At 40.0% G+C, this 26642-nt stretch overlaps 1 protein-coding gene across 1 annotated transcript in view; it reads right to left on the bottom strand.

The window, feature by feature from the left end:
* The window catches only part of INPP4B (inositol polyphosphate-4-phosphatase type II B), a 166517-nt gene that overhangs the window by 85699 nt on the left and 54176 nt on the right, over positions 1–26642 (bottom strand). The window contains exons 11-14 of the mRNA XM_063310809.1: positions 24162–24292; positions 20702–20806; positions 13143–13251; positions 565–742 (exon numbers count right to left, since the gene is read on the bottom strand). Of these exons, the coding sequence (XP_063166879.1) occupies positions 565–742; positions 13143–13251; positions 20702–20806; positions 24162–24292 (523 nt within the window). The remainder of the gene's footprint in view (positions 1–564; positions 743–13142; positions 13252–20701; positions 20807–24161; positions 24293–26642) is intronic.

Raw genomic sequence — 26642 nt, 5'->3', positions numbered from 1 at the left:
GCTGGCTGACTTTCAAAATGTCCAATTCCATTTAATGAATAAAGCAGAAAAGGCCAGGATTTGTTTAAAACAAAATATATGGATATGCAATGTACTGAATAATAAGGGGTACTTCAGAGATATAAGAAGAATTTTTAGGCCTGTTTCTCCAGCACAGATTGATTTTCTTTTTTTATGGTTATGCTACAGTACATCAGGAACAAATAAAATACATAAATTAACAAGGAAGAGGAAGAATACACTAATAGTTATGTATAGAAAAATGAGAGTTCTCATGCATCAAAAATAGTAATGATTTATTCTTAGTCAGTTGCTAATTTAAATGTAATATGATACAGACTCTTCTGTTCTATATTAAAGGCATCAAGTGTAATACCCACAAAATTGCTTGATAACAATCCAAAAAGGGACAGAAAGGAACATTCTTTTCCTCTGGTAATCATCTGAAGCTTGTAACCATTCAGCATTTCCTCATACAGAGGAAGACAGATTCCTCAGACCAAAGCAGTATCTGGGAATTCGGTAATTCTAGTTTCGACAGCAGGGATTATTTTTGAAACTTACAGTTTCTGAAAGCATCTTTAAGGAATTCTTCAAGCTTTCTGGCAATTGCTGTCTTGCCGAATGAAGGAGCGTGTCTGCATGGCTTGATATGAGAGGCTGCAGCTGATTGATGCTACTGAGAACTTCTCTTGCCTTGGCGGTGTTTTCAGGTGAATAATAAATACATTGGTACCCAGTACTGCAGGGTAAGAAATGACACCAAATAATTTATTATAAAGTCATAATCCATTTTCAGCTTTAAAGGCAGATGGCTAATATTTTTATGTATGCAAAGGTTTTCATCAGTTCTGTCATGAATATGGAAAGGTATTCTAAACTTTATTGTCACACATTTATAGGCATTATTTTAAAATTCAATTTACTGAAGACTAGAAAACAGGCCTTGTAAAAGAGGTAACCTTTCCTTTGATGAACTCTACAGGCAGTGTTGCTGAAATTAATTACTCCCTGAAGTTTTCTGAATGAGCTGTTGTATATTGCACCATGAAATACATCGAAACAAAGCAGACATGGGCCTTATCTTTACCATTCTGCAGGAAGCAGAGATTTATACATGCCCTAACAATAACATTTGGTAATTTGTAACAGCCTTAAGAAAGATTCTTTTCTTCCTCTATTGATAAGCTACTTCATTCTTTGTGCTGAGTTCCATTTATTATGGTTCATTATATACAAAAATTACTGTCAGTTAGCTTTTGGGGGGCTTTGACTGTAAATCATATACATTAAATCATAAATATTGAATGAAGAATACACAGGCTATTCTGTGTTTGGCTAAGAAAGTCTTAAGCAAAGAAGTCATGCAGAAATACAAATATTAACAACAATTACTATCATAATTAACAATTTTATCTTCTTGTAGCAAAAAGATGAAATTAGTTTTGTTGACATTGTTTGGATTCAAATAGTAGGGTTAAGCCATAACAGATGTAGAAGTTTTAAGATGTGCAAATGCTAGTAATTGCTAGTAATGAATAGCATATAGTCTCTTCTGAAGGATGAATGTATGCCTTAAAAGTTAAGGTAGAAGTATGTAAGTGTATGCTTCTTCTGCTTTGTTCTATGCAAGAAAGAGTTGGGTATGTCAGGAGAAACCTAAAAGTAGATTGGACAGTTGGAATGGGGCTTTTTAGTGTGTGTCAAGGCTCAAGAGTGAATGGGTCCTGAAGGAATGTAGATTAAATACAAGACTGAGTGACCAATATTAAAGAAACATGTTGAGTGGTCTTGTCATATCTAAAGAATATATAAAGCCAGGATCAAAAAACAAATATACAAAAAGTGACTGGGATAAGATGAAAAGGAAGGGGAAGAGGAAGACCAAGAAAATGGTGTATGAATAGAATTGATGAGTTCCTTAACGAAGAGAAATACAAGTTTAAAGAACAAATGGCAATGTATGAAGCGTTGAGGGACGTGGCTGAAATACAGATCATTGACAAGAATGAAGGACTTGGAGGGTAACAATGAATGTTGTTTGCTATACACTAGACTGAACTGAAATTTCTTTTGTTTTATTATCTCATGCCTTTAATTCTTTGGCTTACCATTTCTTACCCTCTTTCTGAACTTCGTATAATATTGCTTATCCTGATGGAGAACAGTGTGACAGGTATGATTATATGTATGTATGTTTATATGCATTACTACATAAATTGCATAACATTTTAATCAAATTTAGTGTCACTGACAGTAACAATCCTCTCATAAATTTTATAAATTTAAGAACTAAAGTTATTTAAATCCCAACTAAATGAGTAATTCTTGCAAATGAGCAAAAACAAAAAAAGTTTTGTTGATTATGATTAGATAACTAAGCAGTTATCTAAAGCCTCGTACCCTAATTGGGCCACCAAAATTGTTGAAATACATTGTTACATACCATTCAAAATATATTTTAGATCCACACTGTGCAAGTTGTCATGGAGATCACATATTTAAATGTAATAGAAGTGGCAAACCTTATAGATAAAATAAATTGGGCTATCATTAAGTCCAGGAAGGTGGAGAGCTTAAAAGACATCTTAAAAACTTGATAGATTTTTGTTTGAACAATTAAAAAGGAAAAATGAATTTCAGAGAGGTACTCTGAAACAACTGGAAGAGATGATCAATTGCAAGGTTATTGAATAGGCTGCAGGAGCCAAAACAAAAGGTAACTGGAATGCTTTTTTACTGCATTTATATCCCTTTTTTGGGGGGTGGGGAGGTCATGTTAGTATACAGTATATGAGAGCATTTATTTTATCCATACAATGAGCCTATGGGCTACATTAGGGTGAGATAGAAAGAATGGCCCAAGTCATCCATGGGAAATTGAATCTTACCCCTAGTCTAATACCTTCACTACTACACTAGAAAACAACTATTGTATGGCATCAATTTATAGCCAATTCAGCAATGGTGGGCAATTATTTGGTGGACATATTCAGAATGTTGAGAGCAGATAATGGCTGCTCACACCAATTGGTAACCATCAGATTGTTTGACTATTTATTGACTAAAACAACTGCTATGATAGACTACATGTTCAATGACAAAGTACTGTCAGTTTATCAGAAGGCAAACTGAATACCACCCATTAAGTCTTTAGCTGCATCCTCAATGCTTTCTACCAATCTCAACTTAATTATTACATTTATATGGGAAGTGGACAAATTTCCAAATAAATAAGTGAGGCTCAGCATTCTTCTATTTCTAAAGATACTGATGAGACCTATATGGAGAATCAAAACATTTTTAGAAATAAAAATGAGGACGAAACTGTGCAATTTCACTTTGCAGATGCTAGCTTTCCATTGTTTAAATTAAAATACTTTTTTAAAAAAAGTGTAAGTTTATTAAAGTAACAGAGCAACAGTGATTGATGCAAGTTCAAAAAACAGAATTTTACACTTACATGCAGTATATAAAATGAAACTAAAATCCTACTTGAGCATTAATTATCTTTTGACCACTTATCATGCATGGAACAGAATAAAGCACAAAATTTAGTGGTATTAATGAAAATACTTAATTTTTGGTCTTATCAGAGGTGAAGAGTGTAAAATGTCAGATCCCTGCCTAGCTGAATAATCCATGTTGTATGTATCTCTTTATAAAGGAGCCCCAAAGAGGGCACATATAACACCATTGCTGCGCGAGCTGTACTGGGTGCCGGTTTGCTTCCGGGTCCAATTCAAGGTGTTGGTTATCACCTTTACAGCCCTACATGGCATGGGTCCAGGTTTGTTTGTTTGTTTATTTGTTCCAATTTCTATCACCACCCATCTCCCCTTAAAAAGGGGGACTCTGGGAGGTTTACAATATTTAGTTATCATTCCAATTTCTAGGTTACCTGAGGAACTGCCTCACCCCCACTACATCGACCCATCCCACCTGGTCAGACATAGAGGGCATGTTACAGACCCTGTCCATGAGAGACTGCCAATTGGCAGGGTCCAGGAGGAGGGCCTTCTCTGCCATGGCCCCTGCCCTTTGGAATAATTTACCCCCAGAGGTCAGGTAGGCCCCCACTCTCCCGGCCTTCAGAAAGGGAATTAAGACCTAGATATGCCACCTCACCTGGGGTGAGAGGGGTATAGTTGATTGTGGAGATGGCTGGTAAATTTCATTAAGACCACCTTAGACTTCATAGTTTATATTTTACATTTTAATATTTATCCGTATTTATATTTTATAATGAATTCTTATTCTTTTATTCAATATAAACTGTCCAGTGTCATTGCTGCACAAGATGGGCAGTGGAGAAATTTAATAAAGAAAGAAGGAAATAAGCAAGCAAGCAAGCAAGCAAGCAAGCTATCACTTCTACATCTCCTCACCTACATTGGCACAGCCAGTTTTCAATGGGATTGCTCCAGTATTTATAGAAGCTGTATACTGTACTGAGCCAAGGCACAAGATACCTCAGGTAATTTTATGAAAGAGATAAGAGGCTGGGCTACAAATCTTAGAAACACCATCATGTAAATGACTGGGAGTCCAGCCTCCGTCTTTTTAAGATCCATGTCTCAAACCCTTTATCCAGTTCTTTCAATATTATCAGAGACCAGTGTAAAAATAAATGCTCAAGTAAACTGTACGAACAAAGATTTATGATCAGTGTTATCCTTCCAGGAGATTTCAAATTATCCTTCTGCATGAGGGGTGCCAAGCCTACTCCTACAAAGGTAAGTTTTAACCAGCTGTTTAAAGGATAGAACCAAGTGGTCTCTACGGCAACAAGCCCTATAATTAGACTGGGCAGAAAAACTGGAGGGTGCCAAGACAAATGCCCTTGACTCAGGTTGGTGAACAAAACATACCTCTGCAATACAGAGCATAAAAATATCAAATAGAAAATTTTAAAGGGGACAAGATTCTCCAATACAGAAAAGAAAAATCTACAAAAATCTGAAAGTTTATAGTCACAGTGGATAAAAAAAGTTGCATTTGTCATAGGAAGATAAAAATATGTTTCTAGCATTAACACAGAGAAGCAGTGTAGGGGAATACTTGATTAATTTTCAGTTTGAAAAAAATTATTTGCTTAGGTTTAGAATAGCTTTCTCAAACCAAATGCCTTCCAAATGTACTGGACTTCCACTCCTATAATTCCCAGATGGTGAAGGTTTTCCAAGAATTTCACTCAAAATTGTTCAAATGAAAATAAATATTCTCAATATTTATCATAACTTTAATGAGCAAGCTACATTACATATTAATAAAGAATTTTGATTTCATTGCATTTTAATTGATTAAATTAATATAAATGCATATTACAAATAGCTCAAAACCCATTTGCCTTTTACCATGCATAAAATCCTATTCACCATTTATACATGAATAATGCATTCAGGTTTAACAGACATTCGGATCAAGCAGACATTCTTCCTTCTATCAGTCCATTAAAACGAGAGTTTACTGTGCTGATTTATGCAGTAAAAGGAGCACTAAAAACTGACATTCACTGGACTGATTTGAATGTATCTTTCTGGCTCCCTGAACCAAGGTTCAGCTATCTGGGAACATGAGCTGACTCATGCATTTCCCTTTCTTTCTTTCTTTTTCTTTCTTTCTTTCTTTCTTTCTTTCTTTCTTTCTTTCTTTCTTTCTTTCTTTCTTATCAATCAATCAATCAATCAATCAATCAAATTTATCACCGGCCATCTCCCAAAAGGGACTCTGGGCGGTTTACAATAAAAAATAGATAAAAATATAAAAATATAAAACCCTACAATACAGATACAATAAATATAATAAAAACCTCGATGGTTAAAAGTACTTTATGATTTGCAGGCACAACTGGGTCCTTCCAAGAAACTAACCATCCCCAGAAATGGCTACTCTCCCTCCCGCCCCAGGCATAATTACAGAACCAGGTCTTTAGCTGTTTCCTAAAGTCCAGGAGGGAGGGAGCTTTAGCTGTTTCCTAAAGTCCGGGGGAAAGATATTCCAAAGGGCAGGTGCTATTGCAGAGAAGGCCTACCTCCTGGACCCGGCCAGATGGAATTCTCTTGCAGATGGGGTCCGTAGCATGCCCTCTCTACACGACCGGGTGGGACGGGCTGATGTGATGGGGAGGAGACGGTCCCTTAGGTAACCTGGACCTGTGCCATGCAGGGCTTTAAAGGTGATAACCAACACCTTGAATTGGACCCAGAAGCATACAGGCAATCATTGCAGCTCGCGGAGCAAAGGAGTGACGTGTGCTGATCTTGGGAAACCCCAGATCGCCCGCGCAGCTGCATTTTGCACCAGCTGTAGCTACTGGATACTCTTCAAGGGTAGCCCCATGTACAGCGCATTGCAGTAGTCTATATGGGAGATAACCAGGGCATGAGTGACCGTTTGAAGAGACTCTCGCTCCAGGAAGGAGTGTAACTGGCGCACAACACCAAGTTGCACAAAGGCCCTCCTAGCCACGGCCTCTTCGAGCAGGAGCTGTGAGTCCAGGAGGACCCCCAAGTTACGCACCAGGTCTGTCTGGGGCAGTGCAACCCCATCCAGAATTAAAGATGACAATTTCCCAGAAATCGAAGACCCATTAATCCACAGCCACTCCGTCTTCCCCGGGTTCAGCCGCAACCTGTTGTCCCCCGTCCAGGCCCCCACAGCCCCCAGGCACTCAGAAAGGGTGGCCACAGCATCACTTACTTCACCCGGGATGGAGATGTATAATTGGGTATCATCTGCATATTGATGATACCTCACCCTGTAGTGACGGATGATCTCGCCCAGTGGTTTCATGTAGATGTTAAAAAGGAGCGGAGAGAGTACCGAACCCTGCGGCACCCCACAAAGGAGGGGCCGCGGGCTGGATCTCTCGCTCCCTATCAACACCAACTAGGACAGACCATGGAGGAAGGAGGTGAACCAGCGCAGAACTATGCCGCCCACCCCCAACTCCCGAAGTGGTCCAGAAGGATACCATGTATCGAAAGCTGCTGAGAGGTCAAGAAGAGCAAGGATGGATGCACTGCCTCCATCTCGCTCCCGCCAGAGGTCATCCATAAGTGCAACCAATGCCGTTTCCGTCCCATAACCGGGCCTGAAACCTGACTGAAAGGGGTCTAGATAATCTGTTTCATCCAGAATCCTCTGGAGCTGCAAAGCCACCACTTTCTCAACCACCTTCCCCAAAAAGGGGAAGTGGGAGACTGGGTGAAAATTGTCCAGTATAGTAGGGTCCAGTGACGGTTTCTTGAGGAGGGGGCACACCAGTGCTTCCTTAAAGGCTGCTGGAACACCCCCTCTCTCAAGGATGTATTTACCATCGCCCGGACCCAGCCACATGTCATCTCCCGTGCTGCTTTCACCAGCCAGGAGGGGCATGGATCTAATTGGCACGTAGTAGCATTTATAGTTCGAAGGATCCTGTCCACTTCCTCGGGTTCAACAGGATCGAACTGGTCCCAGATAACCTGGTAAGTACATTCCCTGGGTATCTCCTCCAACTCTGTCTCATGCTTGGAGTCTAACTGAGTCTGAGTGATTTAATCCTGCAGGTGCCACAAAAATTCCTCCGCACGGCCCTGTAGATGGAAATCTGACTCCCCTTTCCCTAAAAGGGATTGGGTAACCTTAAAACAGGCCGCCGGGCAGCAATCTGCGGATGCAATATGAGTGGAGAAGTACTGGTGCTTTGCCGCTCTTACCGCCACAAGGTAGGCCTTAATCGTGGCTCTAGCTTGTGTTTGGTCGGGTTAGGCTTTTGTCTTCCTCCAGCAGCGCTGTAGGTGTCTCTTAACCCTCTTCAAAACCCTGAGCTCCTCCATAAACCATGGGGAATGCCGGGTTTGAGTGGGCAAGAGAGCCCGCACAGGCGCGATCCTGTCCATGGCTCTGGCTGCCTCTCTATTCCAGGCAGCAGCCAGGGCCTCCACTGGACCGTGCAGGAGAGACTTGGGTATAACCCCCAGCTCCCTCTGAAACCCAGCCGGGTCCATCAGTCGCTGGGGGCGGACCAATCGAATGGGTCCTGCCTCCCTGCGGAGGGGGGTGGCACGAGAGAATCTCAAGGCCACCAGGGCATGATCCGACCATGACAAAGGGGAAAGCTGTAATTCTCCCCTCAGATCATCTTGCCGCTGCTCCGACAAGAAAACTAGGTCTGGGGTGAGGCCACTGTCTCTAGTCGGGTCCTGAATAATCTGGAACAGGCCCATGGCTGCCATGATAGTCATGAACTCCCGGGCTGCTTCCGAGGCCTGCCCCAAGGAAGGCAGATTGAAATCCCCCAACACCATAAGCCTGGGGAACTCCACTGCCAAACCTGAGACAGCCTCCAGCAGCTTAGGCAGGGAGGTCACTACGCAGCAGGGAGGCTGCTATAGTAGCAGAACTCCCAACTGTTCTTGAGAACCCAGCTTGAAGAACAGGGTCTCACACCCGGCCACTTGTGGAGCAGGGACCCTGATGGCCACTAGGGATTCTCAAATGACAACAGCCACCCCTCCTCCCCTGCCCTGAAGTCGCGGCTGATGCCAGACTCGAAACCCAGCTGGGCATATCTCCGAAAGAGCAACGCCTCCTTCAACACCCAGCCAGGTTTCAGCAATACATGCCAGGTCTGCCCCCTCTTCTGTGATCAAGTCACGTATGAGGGGGGGGGGGTTGTTGTTTATTGACCTGGCGTTACAAAGCAGCAGCCGAAAGTCAGGACAACCACGAGTCTGCTGTCCAGGGCCCGGGTTTGAGCACAGAGGGCCGGAACACGCCACAGGTAACAAGCACCGGGGTCTTCCTCTATGATGACCTGCCCTCTGGCTCCCGTCATATCGTCCCCTACCTGTCACCACCTCAATCACCTGCCCCGCCCTACAAGTTCTTCTCACTTTCTGCCTTTTCTGGTCCACTAATTCTGACTAGATTAAACAGTAATTCACTGTTATTTTTGAAATAGAGAATTGTGGTTTAATGTGCATTATAAATCTAACAGTTGCATTAAAGAGAAGGAGAAAAGGTGGCTTTGATGCTCTTTCATGTGTGTAAAAATAGACTGGTTAGATAGAGATGTGTATCTTAATTGAGTCATTTGTTAAAGTAAAGTCTGCTTTATTTTTTAAAAATTTCCTAGCACAGTAATATCTGTATAGGTATCTGAAAATTAAAATTGTTTTTAAAAACTAAGCAAGTATGTTTAAATTACCTTCATTGATTAAAATCACTCTACAAGTGATTTAAACTTTAAGTAATCACTTAATCAATCACATTCTAGTGATTTCTAATGGCTTAGGAGGTAAGGCGTAGCAGCTGCAAGACTTGAGCCCGAATTGGCATTTGGCTGTTCACTCTGTTCACGGTTTTGGTTCTTCATTTTTGTAATAAGCCTTCAGGGACAGTTTTGTGTTCTTTGTGGGTTTGTAATGGGGCATTTAAAAACCTCATGACAAGCCTGCATAGTTTTGCTTCAGTGCATCTCATCTGATTAGCATGTGAATGAGAGGGAAACGTTTTCCATGTATTCTGAAAACGATTTATGGATACATGAAACCGTGAAATGCTGTATCAATTTAATTTACAAGCCTTCAACTATTATGATGCTGCATTATGTGGTTTTAAAAATGATAATCTAGAGTACCCTTCTTTAGCGAAAAGGCAAATAATTCATCCTATGTGAAGATGACATTCTATATGGTAGCAATACAGAATAGATTAAGACCAAGTCCAAACAATTTACTTTATGTATGAATTGGAAGGTTGCTCCAAGAAAACCTCATGCTATAATAAAGTAGTTGAATTCTAACACATCACTGCATTTTTTTTCCTCTAGGAATTCTACGCATCTTTTAAAAAATGAACACACCAATCCAAAACAAGGAACATTTTCTATATTAACTGTCTCTCTCTCTCTTTTTTCCCCCAAACCAGAAATTTAGTGAGGTTAAAAATACTTTAGTTAAAACATATATTAGACAGGTATCTTTCAATGAATGAACTCTAATTGAGGAAACAGGGTCCTTTAACTCTATGCATACATTTTAGAATGGCCAGATAAGTAGGGCTTGGCATAATAAGAATAAAACAAGAAAAGGTATGGATGAAAAAGCAAACTACTGATTTGGGACACATAAAGTCTGGAAGTAACAGACAGTTGTAGCAGACAGAACAGAAATTTATTAACCTCCTTGCTGCTGATTCTCCCAACAAAGTTGGCATTCCATGGACTATCCCATGAAATCTTATCTCTATCAAATTCTAAAACAAGTTATTTTTCATAAGGAAGTAGAAAGCATTCTATTAGTCGTATTGTATATACTGTGCAATATATACAATATATTGTATAATATATACAATACTATGCAATATATACAATATATCTACAATATATAAGCCAATTGTTTCTGGAGCTGTTTCCACCAAGAGAGAGGTAAGGCACGGATGCATTCTAGCCCCCTTTCTTTTTAATTTGTACATCAATTTAATAATTCAGGCTCCCTCATCTTCTAATCATCACTCTCCAATGTTAGCAAATCATGCAATTCCAGCCTTGCTATATGCAGACAATATAGTAAATTTGTCTGTCTCCCAGGTAGAAATGAGAAGGGCACTGAGGGCACTCATTTGGCTTCTTTTTGCCTAAAAGAACTTGTAGTCTATTATCAAAAAACTAAAGTGCTAGTGTTTGCATGACAGAACAGTAGGTTACATGAATGGCAAATTAATGGGACCCCAATAGAGCAGGTACCTACTTATAAATATCTGGTGCTGCAGTTTCAGGCTACCTAATCTTGGAGCGCACATTTCTCATATTGGGCAAGTGTGGCCCAACATAGCTCCACAGCTGTCTTAAGGTTCTTCTATTCCAAGGGGGCACATTTTATTCCTGCAGCTTGCAAGGTTTTTCTTGCTAAGGTTATCTCTCAGCTTCTTTATGGTGTTCCAATTTGCATTTTACAAAGTTTAATATCCTGGAAGCTGTCCAGTCCAAATTTATATGAGCAATACTCACAGTTCCAAGATCCATCAAGAATTCTGTTTTATGGTTAGAGATAGGTTTAGTTTCTGTGGGTGCCAGAGGCCAGTTCTATCTGCTTAATTTCTGGTTGAAATTGATTTTTTCTCCTGTGGGTTTGGTTCCACTGGTTCTCAGAGACCATTTCAAATCAACCTGGCTAACAAAAGCTAATAGCAAACTCCAGTTCTTAGGACTTTCTTTGGAAAGTTGCTGTCCACTAGGGCTTGAAAATGCCAGGAGTTTTCTTAAACAATGTATCTGGGATATTGATTTCAAGCCAGTTTAAGTCTAGTATCCAACCCTACAGTTTATGGATTCTTCTCAAATCGGCATGTGCCATCATCTTATCTCTCTTCAATTCTAATTTGAAATTTCATTGGGCTTTCACCGTGGCCAGGTTGGATGCACTAACCCCTTGCAGTTCTGTGGGGCGGTATAAAAACAGCCCATTTCAGCAGTGCTTGTCCATGTGGAGTTGGCTCTGTGGAATCCCTAAGCCATATGCTCTTTTGTTGCTTTCTCTCTCTCTATGGAATCAAGGAAGATATATATTTATCCCATTTTAAAGAACTACCCCGGTAGAGAGCATAATGTCTATCTATCACTGCTTCTAACCAGGACCCTGACATATCTTTCCAGGTTGCCTGATTCTGTGCTATCATTTGTTGTATCCATCCTACCCACAGTTGAAGTTTAGCAAAAATTTTGGCATTTGCCACTGCTATTTGTACTATGGTAACTATAATAATGTATTTTATGTAATTTTATTGCATTTTTAAAAGTTTTATAATAATTACAGGTCTATGTATTTTATTGTTGCGCTTTCTGGCCCAAAGGCCATAATAAAAGTTTGGTTTGATTTGACTGTGCAGCAAGTTTTTAAAAATATGAATTTTTCAACATTTATTTAAGGAGTGCGGCGAGACTGAGCATAGGATGGCTTTTTCCTTGTTTGATGACATATGACACTCTTGTTTGATTACTGTATTATTATTATTAATTGTATTTATCATTTTGCTATAGTTCATTATTGCTTTCTTAAATGTGTGTGTGTCACTCATAAGCTGCTTAGAGTCAGGTAACTGTAGCATTTGAAATAAATAAATAAATAAATAAATAAAGTAAGTAAGTAAGTAAGTAAATGTTCATTTTCAATATAACAAAATCAGTATAGGTGAACAGATGGGGTTCTGTTTGGACCATGTTTTTAAATGAACTGAACTAATTACATTCTGAGGCCAATATATGATTCAGAATGCAGATAATCTTCATACAGTTTTCTGAATTTTGTAATATGGCATTTGGCTCTAAAACATCATATCCAAAACTATATATATATAATGGGGAAAAATGAATAAAATTATCTTGTTCAAAAATAGGAAGATTTGTTGTATACAAAAATGCATACAATTAATGCGTATATTTCATGTATTTTAACTTTGCACACTGATGGATTTATGATTGAAAACAGCCTAACAGTGTACAGTGATTCACCATCCCACATTCATTTCTTCTTTTTCTAAGTACATATGACTATGTTGTGATTTGCAATTACATTCTTAAAGTAACCTCTATACATTTTTTTGGGGTTTTCAGCTCTTTTCCTATAAAGTTAGAATAATGGAAATTACTTTTTTATGAGAGATATATATACTTATTTAATTTTCTAAATAAATAAATATTAATAGGATGTTACCATATATTCACTTGGGAAAAGAAATAGAAACATAAAATTAACAATTCTGATAATCCTTATCTTCATAATTAACTAAGAACAAGATTTGCTAGAAATGTTTAGATTCAATGCAAAATGATTTTATCAGGACTATTTCTAATGTGCAATGGTCATAACACTATAAGTAGTTTAATTTCATTCATTCATTCATTTATTTATTTTCTATCCCATCTTTATTCATTTTTATAAATAACTCAAGGCGGTGAACATACCTAATATTCCTTCCTCCTCCTCTTTTCCCCACAGTAACAATCCTGTGAGGTGAGTTGGGCTGAGAGAGTGACTGGCCCAAGGTCACCCAGCCGGCTTTCATGCCGAAGGCAGGACTAGAACTCACAGACTCCTGGTTTCTAGCCCAGCACCTTAACCACTAGACCAAACTGGCTATGGCAGTGTACTTACTTTCGTCTTTCCACCTCAAATTTATTCAATAATTTCTGAAGACCACCATTTTTAAATCCCTGAAAATGTGCTGCAGGGGCTCCTACAGTGATGACATCATAAAGAACATCTGCAACAGAAAGATTATATACTAAATTGTACATATAAGGACACATTTTAATCTTTACAGGGATAATAAGTAGTAAGTAAACATATCCATCGTTTTAGAACATACTAGAAATTAAATCTTAAACCTATGTTTCCTATTGTATTCATAATTGTATACATGTGTTAACAACTTTTTATGCATGCATAAATTACCATTTGCCATTTAATAGGTACTTGGGTGTATTGGACATCCCGTCCTCCCTGAGTCTATTAAATCAAGGACTTATTACAAGAATTGTAGTTATCAGACATTACAAAAATACTTCAGATAAGTAAATAAATAAAATAAAAAGGCAAATGGAAATAATGAAATACTTCAAGGTTATACAAAGATAACATTACACCTTTGATAGGATAGAATTATTATTTACATCACTGGATCTTAGAACTATATATTTCAGGAACACAGTTTGAACATTTTCAGTAGTAACTTTAAAACACAAAAAAGGTAGCCAACTTCATTAAATAGCAGTTGTACTCTGCCCAGGTGTTGTGGCTCCAATAGGAAACATGTGTATTTATACTTTAGACACACCAATCTAATTCTTTGTAAGAAAATTTCCAGTAAAGTAAACAGATTTGTTGTATCGTTGTATACTACATTAGTACTATATACTATACCATATAGTACTATATAGTATTATGTACTATATACTATAGTAATGTATACTATATAATACACTAGTAACATTCATGGTAGTATAGACAATGGCACAAATCTTGGACACTTGATTAAAAATGGCTACAGGTGGCCAGTGTAAGGCATCTGCTGTTGCTCCATAAATAGTTATATTTAGGTGTTGAATTTATAGACTTTGAATGCCTGATGAGTCTTTTAGCATTCTCAAAGCCCAGAGGCATTGGGAATTTGTGGGAGAATCCATTAACCTGCAGCTTTTCTACCAGAAAAATAACTCATATTGATAAGTTATTCACAGTAATTTATTTTAGCTTTATTTTTTCCTTATTTATTCCTCCTTACATGAGTTTGTAATTTACTTTTGGTCTTTGGCCATAAATAAAGATAACATAATATTAAGATCCCTTTCCAGTTTTTGTTTTTCTTATTTAATCTATTAAATGTACATGCAATCAAATCATTCCAATTCCTGATGGCTTACAATGAAATAAAATACAATAAACACATCTACTGTAAGAAAAGCAACATACAAATATAATAAAACCTCCATGGGTAGATAATTATAAATACTCTAGTTGGATTTATAATTACCCTCCAAAATTAAAAATACTAATTTCAACCAAACTTTTTAAGTTCAACAAACTTAAAAATATATATCCATATCAGCCCTTAGTTGAAAATAATTCCACCAGTAAATCAAGAGTATACATGGCATGCATCTGGGAAAGGCGTAAGTATATATCAATATAAGTGAAATATAAAAGATGCAAGTATAAATTCTAGGACAATTGTGAGAAAAAGACAAGATTTAATAGTCATTTGTTTTTTAAGAAGGAACACAAATTTAAATACAGCTCTGTGGATTTCAACAGCAGAAACACCCAAGTCGGAAAGGAAAAGTTATGTCATGATCGGACTTAAATCAAATTACTGGGTAGTGATGTCATGTTCACCGTTCCAATGTTGCCGGTACATCGTAACGTTTCGTATGTCATTTGGCTGATGCGTATTTCGTCTGGGAGGGGAGGAGGATTCCATCTCGTGGGATTGTTATATGTTAGTAGCTGGATTGGAATGTGTTTGGGTTATCTCGTGTGTTCAAGGTTCCTTTCCCAGGACATCAGCAGAAACGGTTGCCAGCACCTGGGGGAGGGGGAGAGTTTGCAACGGCAGGGCGAGGGGAGGGATTACGTTTGAGCCGAGGGTTTTTAGTTTGTATTTGGCGCGCTTTTACTCATTCTCAGCTTTCTCTGTATTTGCATACTATTCTTTAATAAATCAGATATCATTAAGTTCCTGCTTGTGAGTCTGAGTCTATTAGAGTAGGCAATCATTACATAAAGCTGAGAATCAAAAAATTTACCGTTAGCCCCTTTCCAGATTTATTTTGTGAGGGAGAAGTGCTAGCGATGAGCAAACCAAATCCCCAAACCACGGAAAGCGAGGAATCAAGTGAGGGGGAACCCGACTCCACAGTGATAAGAACGGAGAGGGTCCCTCCTCGAGAGCTTTCAGAATTTCGAGAGGGGTTGAGCTCCAGCCTAAGAGAAGAGGAGGTTGGAGGTAACAGAGCCCCTGAACCGACTGGTGAGTTGCCAGGCGAGCTGACCACATGGGATGAAACACAGGGATCCCTACTGGGGACGTCCAAAACGTCTTGGAAGCAGCGATACCCGAGTTCCCCAACTGTGGTGAGGCAGGAGGGAAAGGAGGATTCCCAAACCCCTGACCGTATAAGACTGGTAGAGGCCAAATTGGAGTCACTAGAATTTATGTTTCGGAAGATGTCCATGGACTGGGCTCCCCGGGAGAGGAGGAGAAAGGAGTCTAGTACTAGGCATTCGACTCCTTCTTTGCCCCCAACTTCCCCGGAGGAAAGGAGTAGGACCCGGCACAGAGAGGAAGCAAGAGCGCCGAGGGTGAGGATTTCAAGGTCCCCTCCTCGAGAGCAGAGATCCCTGGGAGCTAAAAGAAAGCCTGACCGCCCAGCTGTGGCGAAGGGACCGCCCGGAGTGGGGTTTAAGGACTTTACCGTTAAATTTGATGGAGATCCAACTAAGCTATCGTTCTTCCTTACCAATGCAAGGAGTTATATGGATGAGTGGGAGCAGTTTTCCGTTCAGAAAGAGCCAAGATTAATGCCGTTGCCACTAGGCTCAAGGGGCGGGCTGCCAATTGGTATGTGCAGTTATGTCAATCGGATGTCCCTGAGCTGGAGGAGTTCGAAGAATTCCTCTGGGCGTTGAAACTACACTTTGAAGACTCATTAGCTAAAGAAAGAGCAAAACAGGCGCTGAGGGAGCTGTGCCAGGGGCCACGATCAGTGGCAGACTACGCTCTGGAATTTAAGGCTCTGGCTGGGAAGGTTGAGGATTGGTCCCAATCCACATTAATAGAACTTTTTAAGGACGGTCTGAATACGGAGGTCCTGAGGTGGTCGCTCGGCAGGGATGACCCAGATACCCTGTATGAATGGATACAGCTGGCAGGGAAGGCTGAGCATGCCCATGAGACCTTCACTCACAGGAAGGTGATGAGATATGCTGGGCTCAGCAAGGGTTCCTGCACTGCTGTGCCCACTGGAAAGTCCGGTCAACGTGCCTGGGAAGAGGAGAGGGAGCGCCGCTATGCGAAAGGGCAATGCCTCCGATGTGGGAAGGAAGGTCACCGAGCGGCAGCGTGCCCGAAGGGAAAGACCGATGATCGTCCGGGGAAGCCGTCGGGGAAATCTCCCTCTCTACCCAGGAAAATGAAGGCAGCCATGGCTGAAACTGAAGTGGAGGAGATTCCTTACTTCGGGGGCGAGGGGGAGCCTGATCTACTCCAGCCGGCGGGAAACGCCAACCACCTGCTTTAAAGAGCGCCTGTGGGCAGGTGGTGGAGGAGGGGCGCGAACGTATTTCGGTGAGTGGCAACTATCCCACACTGACAGCGAAAGTGAAGTTAGGCTCCTGCATAAGAACTGTTGAAGTTTGGGCATTGATCGATTCAGGGCGTTCGCGTTGCTTGATGCACCCTGACATGGTGGCTGCTTTGGAGTTACCCAGTTTTCCACTACAACGTCCCATGATTTTCACCCAGCTGGATGGTTCTACGGCGGGGGGGAAGCCAGTCACCCATTTCACGGGCATGGTGGCGTTGCAAATGGGCAGCCACCGTGAGGGGCTGCTATTTGTGGTGGCGTCTGTGGGGGGTCCCTTAGTCATTCTGGGGATTCCTTGGTTGGTCCAACAAAACCCATATATAAATTGGGTGCACAGGACTTTGACTTTTGGGGATTGTTTCTATCAAGCCCCTGGGGAGGACGACGCTCCGGAGGCTGCAGTGGGGAGGGCGGCGGCAGCAACCCCGCATTTCGCTGTCACCCCACTGGAGGGCTTGCCGGAGCAATACCAAAGCTTTGCGGATGTGTTTGGTGAGAAGGAAGTGGACCAACTTCCACCTCATCGAAAAACTGACTGTGCGATAGAGTTGGTCCCCAACGCGCAACTCCCCAAACCAAAAATCTATGCCATGATGCAAAAGGAACTGGCGGCGTTGAGGGAGTTTGTGGACAAAAACTTGGCCAGGGCTTTTATTGAACCAGCAAATTCGCCAGTGGGCGCCCCCGTCTTGTTTTGAGCCAAGAAGGATGGGACATTGAGACTTTGTACAGATTACCGTGGATTAAATGTGGTCTCGATATTAAACAAATATCCTCTGCCATTAATAAAAGACATGTTAGTACATCTGGCTAAGGGGAAAATCTTCTCTAAGCTGGATTTGCGGGAAGCCTATTTCCGCATCCGCATACGGGAGGGGGATGAATGGAAGACTGCTTTCAATTGTCCTCTGGGTTCTTTTCAGTACAAGGTTTTGCCTTTTGGGTTGGCGGGGGCACTAGGGGTGTTCATGCAATTGATCAATGAAGTGTTACATGAACATTTGTTCAAGGGTATACTGGTCTATTTGGATGATGTTTTGATTTATACTGAAACGGAGGAGGAACATGAGCGCTTGGTGAAACAGGTGCTTAGCAAACTGAGAAAGGCTGAGCTTTATGCTAAACTTTCTAAGTGTGAATTTCATCAGACTCAGCTTGACTACCTGGGGTCTCTGACAAGGGCATTGAAATGGATCCTGCGAAGATTCAAGCTATTTTGGGGTGGGAGCGCCCGCGTACCCGCAGGCAGCTCCAAAGTTTTCTTGGATTTTCCAACTATTACCGCCAATTCATCCAGGGGTTCGCAGAAATTGCACTGCCTCTCACTGATTTGTTACGTACAAAGGGGTTGGGGGACACACACAAGATGAAGAACCCGGGGGCATTGCTCAATTGGACACCTGAATGCCAGTTGGCTTTCGACAAACTCAAAAGCCTGTTCACTGCTGAACCCATTCTTCAACACCCTGATCCCACTAAACCCTTTGTGGTTCAAGTGGATGCTTCTGATTTCTTAATTGGAGCATTCTTGCTGCAAGTGGATGCTGGTGACCGCCTGAAGCCCTGTGCGTATCTGTCCCAGAAATTTTCCGAGACGGAAAGGCGATGGCATGTTTGGGAAAAAGAAGCTTTTGCAGTCAAGGCTGCTTTGGAGGCATGGCGCCACCTCTTAGAGGGGGCTAAATGTCCTTTTGAAGTTTGGACTGACCATAAAAATTTGGAAGTGCTCAGCGCACCACAGAAGCTTAGTCCTAAGCAGATCTGCTGGGCGCAATTTTTCAGTCGCTTTGACTTTAAGTTGAGGTTCATTCTGGGCAAGAAAAACTTCCTGGCTGATGTGCTTTCCCGCCTGCCCCAGGATTTGGTCCAGGCACCTGACGTTGTGGGTACAGTGTGGACAGCACCCCAATTGGGGTTGCAAGCTGTCACACGCAGTCAGACTCATGCACAGCTGCCCCAGCTTCGGTTTCACTGGCTGGGGGAAGAATGCCAATTCCCTCGCAATTGCAACAACAGTTTCTGCTAGAGCTGAAATCTGACACTTGGTTGCAAGCGAATAGAGACAATGTTACATTTGACAGAGGCTTTGCTTGGAAGCAAAACCGACTCTATGTCCCTGACAGTTTGAGAAGGGAAATTTTGATTAGGTCTCATGATGATAAAGTGGCTGGTCATTTTGGGTTTGTCAAAACCTTGCATCTGGTGTGCCTCCAATTCTGGTGGCCCACATTGAGACATGATGTAAAAAGTTATGTCGCTTCTTGTCCTGTCTGTGCCATGTCTAAACGGAAGGAGGGCAAACCGCAAGGGCTGCTGCAGCCGGTGGCTAGCCCCTTTCGTCCTTGGGAGGAGGTTTCCATGGATTTCATTGTGGATTTGCCTCCTAGTCAGAGAAAGACTGTGATTTGGGTGGTAAAGGACTACTTTTCTAAGCAAGCCCATTTCATTCCATGTGCTTCCATTCCGTCTGCGCAGCAATTGGCCCGCCTTTTTCTAATCCACATCTACCGGATTCACGGGAGCCCCTCCCGCTTGATCACGGACCGCGGAACACAGTTCACTTCCCAATTTTGGAGGGCATTTTTAAAGCTGGTGGGTACCAAGCAGGCGTTGTCCACTGCGTCACATCCGGAGACTGACGGATCTACGGAGGCTCTTAATTCGACCCTGGAGCAATTTTTGCGGGCATTTGTCAACTATCAGCAGGACAATTGGGTTGATCTGCTATCTTTTGCTGAGGTGGCTTATAACAACGCCGTCCATCAGAGCACGGGGCACACCCCTTTCCATACTGTGTTTGGCCGGAACTTTGTTCCCATTCCTGAGTTGCCTCAACCCTCCACACAGCCCTGCTCCGCTTTTGATTGGGCTGCTCAACTGGCTGATTCGTGGCCAGTGATTCAACAGGCGTTGGCTGATGCCCAATCTGCCTATAAACTGCACACCGATAAGCGACGAGCCCTTCAACCTGCTTTTAAAGTTGGTGATAAGGTCTACCTTTCCACTAAGTTCATTAAGTCCCCTCAGCCCTCGAAGAAGTTGGCTCCTAAGTTTGTTGGACCTTTTCCCATTGTGGGAGTTGTTAACCCTGTCACGTTTAGACTGGATTTGCCACACAATCTGAAATGTTTACATCCTGTTTTTCATTGCAGCTTGCTCAAGCCTGTCAACCACTCAGATCACTGGCATCCACAACCCCCACCACCTGCTCCGATCATGATTGACGGGCAACAACATTTTGAGGTGAAGGAGGTCCTTGATTCTCGCCGACTACGTGGCACTCTTCAGTACCTTGTTCGCTGGAAGCACTTTCCCCACCCTGAATGGGTGTTTGGCCGTGATGTCCAATCTCCTCTTTTGGTTCGCCGCTTTCATCTAGCTTATCCTCACAAACCCGCTCCTTAATGTTTTTGGGGGGGCGGTATGTCATGTTCACCATTGCAATGTTGCCGGTACATCGTAACGTTTCGCATGTCATTTGGCTGATGCGTGTTTCGTCTGGGAGGGGAGGAGGATTCCATCTCGTGGGATTGTTATATGTTAGTAGCTGGATTGGAATGTGTTTGGGTTATCTCGTGTGTTCAAGGTTCCTTTCCCAGGACATCAGCAGAAACGGTTACCAGCACCTGGGGGGGGGGGGAGTTTGCAATGGCAGGGCGAGGGGAGGGATTACGTTTGAGCCGAGGGTTTTTAGTTTGTATTTGGTGCGCTTTTACTCATTCTCAGCTTTCTCTGTATTTGCATACTATTCTTTAATAAATCAGATATCATTAAGTTCCTGCTTGTGAGTCTGAGTCTATTAGAGTAGGCAATCATTACAAGTGAACTCTGTAACTCCATATAGCCTACCTTTTAAATGAGGACTGTGCACATGCATTCTCTGCAGATGTAGATTTACTGGAACAAATTCTAGTGTTTTCTCTCCTTTACTGCAACTTGATTTAAAAGAAGAGCCTGAAAAAAATTATAAAGTATCATTAACTAAGGATCCAGATGTCTTTCTTAAAATCCAGGATGATACTTCTGTGTCGGTAACACTTTAAACTATTGATGATTGTTATTGTTTATAGAAATACTGTTTAGCAAGGTTTGGTTTAGAGTGAGAGATTAATGTATTATATTTCTGTTTAAATCTGTGTTGGGGAAGGTTGGAAGTCACTTCCTTTGTATTTGTCTCTAATTATCTTTGTACTTCTTAAATTCGTATTTTTTTCTTTTAGTTCTTTTTTCAATCTTTTCTATACTTTGTGTTTTATTTGTATTCTGAAAATATAATAAAGTTTATTTTTTAAAAAAGACTTTATTATGGCCACAGACCAGCATATTTAATTAATATATGGTTTTGTTGACAATGGTGATGCATTTATTACATCTGTTTACTAAAAATAAAGAACTTGTGGCATCTTATAGTCTATTTTAGGTATTACCTGATATATAATACTTAAAACGTGTACACTCTCATTTATGGGAGAAGGTGTCTGTAAATAGTAAGGTTAGAAGTAAATGAAATGAAGGAACAATAATATTTATAGCAAAAAATTAACACAAATTCTCATCTAGAAATGGATGCATCTAAACAACCACTGCAACAGCCATACAAGAAAGCCTGTAGCATTATTCTCATTTTACAGTCAAGTACTGAAGTAAGTCTATACTTAGTAGGTGGGTATTCTGGGCATCGGGAGATCAATGCCCATCTCCCAGCCCCATGTCTAGTTTTGCAGTGCAAAACATCTGCAAAAAAACTGATTTATTTATTTATTTTTCAAATTTGTGCTACCGCCCATCTCCCCCCAAAGAGGGACTCTGAGTGGATCTATACCTCTGTACTGCTCTCCTGAAGCATGGAGAACTCAGCTACTATGTATGTACAGTCAACCTGGGCTAACTCTATTCCAAGAAATAATTGAAATTAGTTATAAGTATTTGGGAAGTCTTGGTGTTAAAGGGACAAGCTACAGATAAATAGCTTGTTTATTTCTGAGTAGCAAGTCCATAATAGAGAAGTAGATCATGTATCTACAATTGCCATAACTTGCAGGGCAGACAACCTCAGTCAAGAACAAGTAGACATACAAGCAGCAACAATAACTCTTAATATGACCAGGCTAAGGCATACATTCCCAGCTTAATTATCTATGAAGTTCTCCAAGTTCATATGTGAGCATTGTTATCCTTCCTTCCTCTTGTCTTGCCATTCAGCAAAAAGTCTATATATGGTAATTAATATGGGTCCCAAGTTTGGAATTAATCAGGGTGTTACTATTTGAAATTAATCTGTGATCCAGGCTTGCTTAGAATCATAGATTCCAGCATTAAATATAATGGGGGTATAACAGCTGTAATATAGCTTTTTCATTTTGTACATCATTTATTTATTTTTATTTCAAATTTTGTCACCACCCATCTCACTCAAGAGTCATAATTACTGCAAGAAGTATTCAACTGACTTTAGGCATGCTCCAATATCAGCTTACTCAGATAAAGTACATAAACCTGAATTGGGTCTAAGTTTCATACTGCCAGAGTTATTCATGTATTTCTTGACATAGAAACAAGGGTGTAATCATAAAGCTCACATAATATCTACCAACCACTAGCAGGCCATTATACTCCACATTTTGTCTATTGTCAAATGCTTCATATAGTGAAAAAAAGTAGTTTGCATGATTTTACATTTGTCTGGAAAACAATTTTTCTGCAGATACCTAAATAAGAACTGTGTAAACAGTTGCACAAGTTACACGACTGTATGTGCACATGCTTGTCTGTGTTTAAAAGCTATTAAAATGAAAATAAAAACCAGTGACCACAGCTTTAATTACATATTCAGCAAATACAAAGAGAACAATTTTAAATTTGTAATAATGAACTTGGTGACACAAGCCTTATTTTAAGCTTTTCAAGCTATTTAGGAAAAGAAAAAAAAATACTTTGTGACCTATATGGGCGGTAATTTTGTTACCGCCTCTCTTGGGGGAGATGGGCGGTAACAAAATTTGAATAATAAATAAATAAATAAATAAATAAATATGCTCAGTCAAAACATAATTAATTTCCAATACAGAATAACTTTACACTTCAGATAGGAATTACTCAAAGTAAAACTAAGCATAGCTGTTCCTGAACAGGACGCCATCAGAACACTGTGAAATTGAAATCCGAACTTCTCGATGGAGAGATGGGATACAGGCACACACGCTCACACATCTGTGGAAATAACTGATTCCACTATACGTAATACATAACATAGAGTTATTTGCAGAACATGTTCTACTAAGAAATTTCATAGATGGAATATATGTAGAAATAAATGATTTCCTAGTTCGATGATTATAATAAACAACACATTAAACATATAACAGCACTCAATGTACGTGGTTTTACTTTACGTTTCTTTTCAAATAGCAGGTATGTGAGAGGGGACCATCAAGATTATTAGTGCAAAGTTATGCTATGAATGTGATGAAAATAACTTTCTTAAAGTTAGTTTCCATCCAGACAGGGAAGTGCTTTTTCTTTTCTTTCATAGCAGCTTGTTTTTCACTACCAATAGCAGCATCAGAAAAACTGCAAATGTAGGTAATTTTATAAAATGAAAATGTCAAGAAAAAATTAAACTGTATGATAGAAACTAACAAGAAAAATAAAAAGAATAATCTAAAAGCCTGGAGAATAAAAAGGGCATTGTCTATACCTAAAAAGAAGCAATATTAGTGCCAGACGAATCTTGTATGACCTGTTAGAAAAATAGTCTCTGTGATTGGCAACTACTATACCTATTAAAAAAAGGAGTCTGACTTAAAAAAAAACAGTTGCACGTATTTCACCATACTAAGAACAGGAGAAAGGAAATGAACAAGTTACAGGCCAGTATAAATGTGAATCCTGAACATTAAGACCTATCAGAGATCTAAAATCAGAAACATCCTTTATACGGGAAGAACATTCCAAAGCTTCCATGTATCATAAAAACATCTCTACAAATGATCTAGAAAACTGGTAAGCTGAAGAGACTCTGCGGATGATCTATAAAAATATCATTAGCTAAATGGCCCTGTTAGGGCAGTATTTATGTAATCCCCATACAGTGATGGGGACTAGATTCTTGTTATCATCTAGGTTCTGAGAGATCTTACATTTAAGTAAGATCATATATTTGATACTGTAATTATTTTTTTCATAAATTTAAGAGAAAAGGAGAGGGTCGTATGTACTCATGGTTTGTGCTTGATCTCTCTAGGAAAGCGTGAGAGTCAGTAACATAGCTCTGTAGAATCATAACTTTAATTATTAAACATTTTCTGACCTGTGTATTTTCCAAGTTCTGCAAGCATATTTTGGTACAGGGTCAACATTTGATCACAGTGTGCAATAACATTTTTACGCATATTGTCCCAATGTGGAGCAAGCTCCCCAAGTTCTTTAAGGTCCTGATTCCTGTAGCAAAATAATAATAATAATAATAATAATAATAATAATAATAATAATAATAATTTATCAATCCAATGCTACAAAAATGTTAGTACAAATGAAGTGGTTAACCAGCTATAATTCAACAGCTTGTTTTATCATTCTTATTTATATATATTATCCTGGGCCTAATCAATAAGGCACTTTTTTGCATAGAAATGGACCCAGGTTTAATTCAGGGTGTCTTTCAGTAGGGGAAGGAAAGCCTGGGGGAAATGCTAGAATCCATGAAGTTGTAGAACAGCCTTCCTTAAACTGGCACCCTTCATGTGTCTTGGAACTGCTAGTATCCAGTTCTGCTGGCTAAGAATTCTGAGAATGACAATCCCCAAATATCTACATTCCAAAAGGCTGCTAGACTGACTTAGACACACAAATGTTCTTCTGTTATTTCTATGCGTTACAGAGGAAAAAAGTGGAAGAAAGTCTTGAATCAGTACCCATGTCCTATCTCCTTCCATTTATATTAACATTTGATGAGGTGTTATCTTTTAAAATCTACACCTTTATCAATTTTAATTACATCCTCCAACTTTTATGTGAAAATAAGATGGTTTCTATCCACATCCAATTGTTTAATACTGAAGAATATGCTATGGAATCTAGGAAGAAGAAAACCACCAATGTCACTTAACCCCCCTGCCCCCAAAACTCTATTTAATAAATAATGAATCCCCAGATTAAAATAGTTTGATTTGGATGATGAGAACAGCACATTCAGATTTTCAGTCTTTAAAAATATTAACACACCACTTTAAGTAATTCTTACTTTCACTTTTAATATATAATGCCAGGATATATATGTCTGGGTTACTCATCTTGGCAAGCGTACCTACTAAATGAAAATGTCAGGCTAATAAAAGACAGTCATTTCATGGAGTTACAAAAGGAAATCCTTTAGCAGATTGTCGGCTTCCTATTAACTCTGGAAACTGGCATAATTGAAACAGAATTCGTATCACTATTAAATGAAAACACATGGCAAACTTTTACTGTTACAACTACAGAAGCTTGGTTGTATTGCTGTATATAGAAAACTCCAGAAGTTCCTGTTGCGCTGGGTGAAATTTGGTTTTAACATCTGTGGATTCAGGCTAAATGCCTGACGCTACATACCTCTCTGTGTTTCTCCTTGATTGTTAGATATAACAGCTGGTGAAAGCTTGCTGAAGAAGACAATATAAATGGCCACTGCTAATTCTAATAAATGTTTTGAGATTATTAGTAATTTCAAATACTTACTGAATATATACAAACATACAGTTTGAAGGTTCTTGCTGAAAAAAATAATCTCACTTAGCCCTCTCATTCTAGATTATTATAATTTACCTTGAATTACGTAAGCAATATATTTTCATAAGACTCTGCAGCAAATCAACTTTACATCAAAATGATGATGCATGTGCTGATATTATGATGCAAATTCCACCTTTATGTAGTTGTGTCCCAATGCTTGTTTCAAGTCATGGTATTTGCACATGACATTACGGTTCACTTTTTGTCATTTATCTCCATCTTTTTCTACCAACGGGCACCAATGGTTTATTAGTTGAAGTAGACTGCGTGCCAGTCCATGAACCCTTGCCTTCTGTTTCCTCCTTGCCTTGCACTCTAACATCACCAAGTCTGACAGCTTCAATCAGAGAGTTAGCTGAATTCTGCCTCAGTCTGATACCACAGTCTTGCCTGTTCATCCGCCATTGCTTGGGTGGTCTTGATTGAAATTGCTTGCTTAATCACTCACAGACTTTATTGTTGTAAATAGTTGTTTTTAATAAAGAGTTTGATAATACTGCTGTCTGGCCACCTCATAGTCTGAACAGGACAGCTATAACTGGTTGAATATGACTGTTGCTTGATAGAGATCTCGCATCAAACTCTACTGTTCAATACATACTAAATGACAGCACATATGAACTATACTTTATATGGCCATTTGAATACTTGGTTCACTATTAACTTTTTTAAAAAGTTTTTAAAAGTTTTAATGGGAAGCAATTCCACTTAAACCGAATGGGTTTTGTCCTAACTGCCAGGAAACACGCTGAGACAAGGAACTGGTCTCTAATGTTTTATTGCTTGTACATAACAGGAATCCTAACAAACTGAAGAAGCGTGGGAAAAACCCAGACATATAAACCCCAAAGATTAAGGCGTCCCGATCTGTGTCTCTTTGAATGGCTGACCAATTCCTCAGTGCTACGCATGCGCTTAACAGTCTGGATGGGAGCCCCCTGCTCGCCATCCTTACTCATGACAGGTTTACTTTACGATTCAGATTAGAAGTGAAGATCTAATTTTGTCATTTTCAGTTTTA

This window comes from Candoia aspera, chromosome 8, assembly GCF_035149785.1.
Source record: "Candoia aspera isolate rCanAsp1 chromosome 8, rCanAsp1.hap2, whole genome shotgun sequence".
NCBI classification, from domain to species: domain Eukaryota; kingdom Metazoa; phylum Chordata; class Lepidosauria; order Squamata; family Boidae; genus Candoia; species Candoia aspera.
Note: the sequence above shows the minus strand (reverse complement) of the source record. Positions and strands in the feature narration are given on the sequence as shown.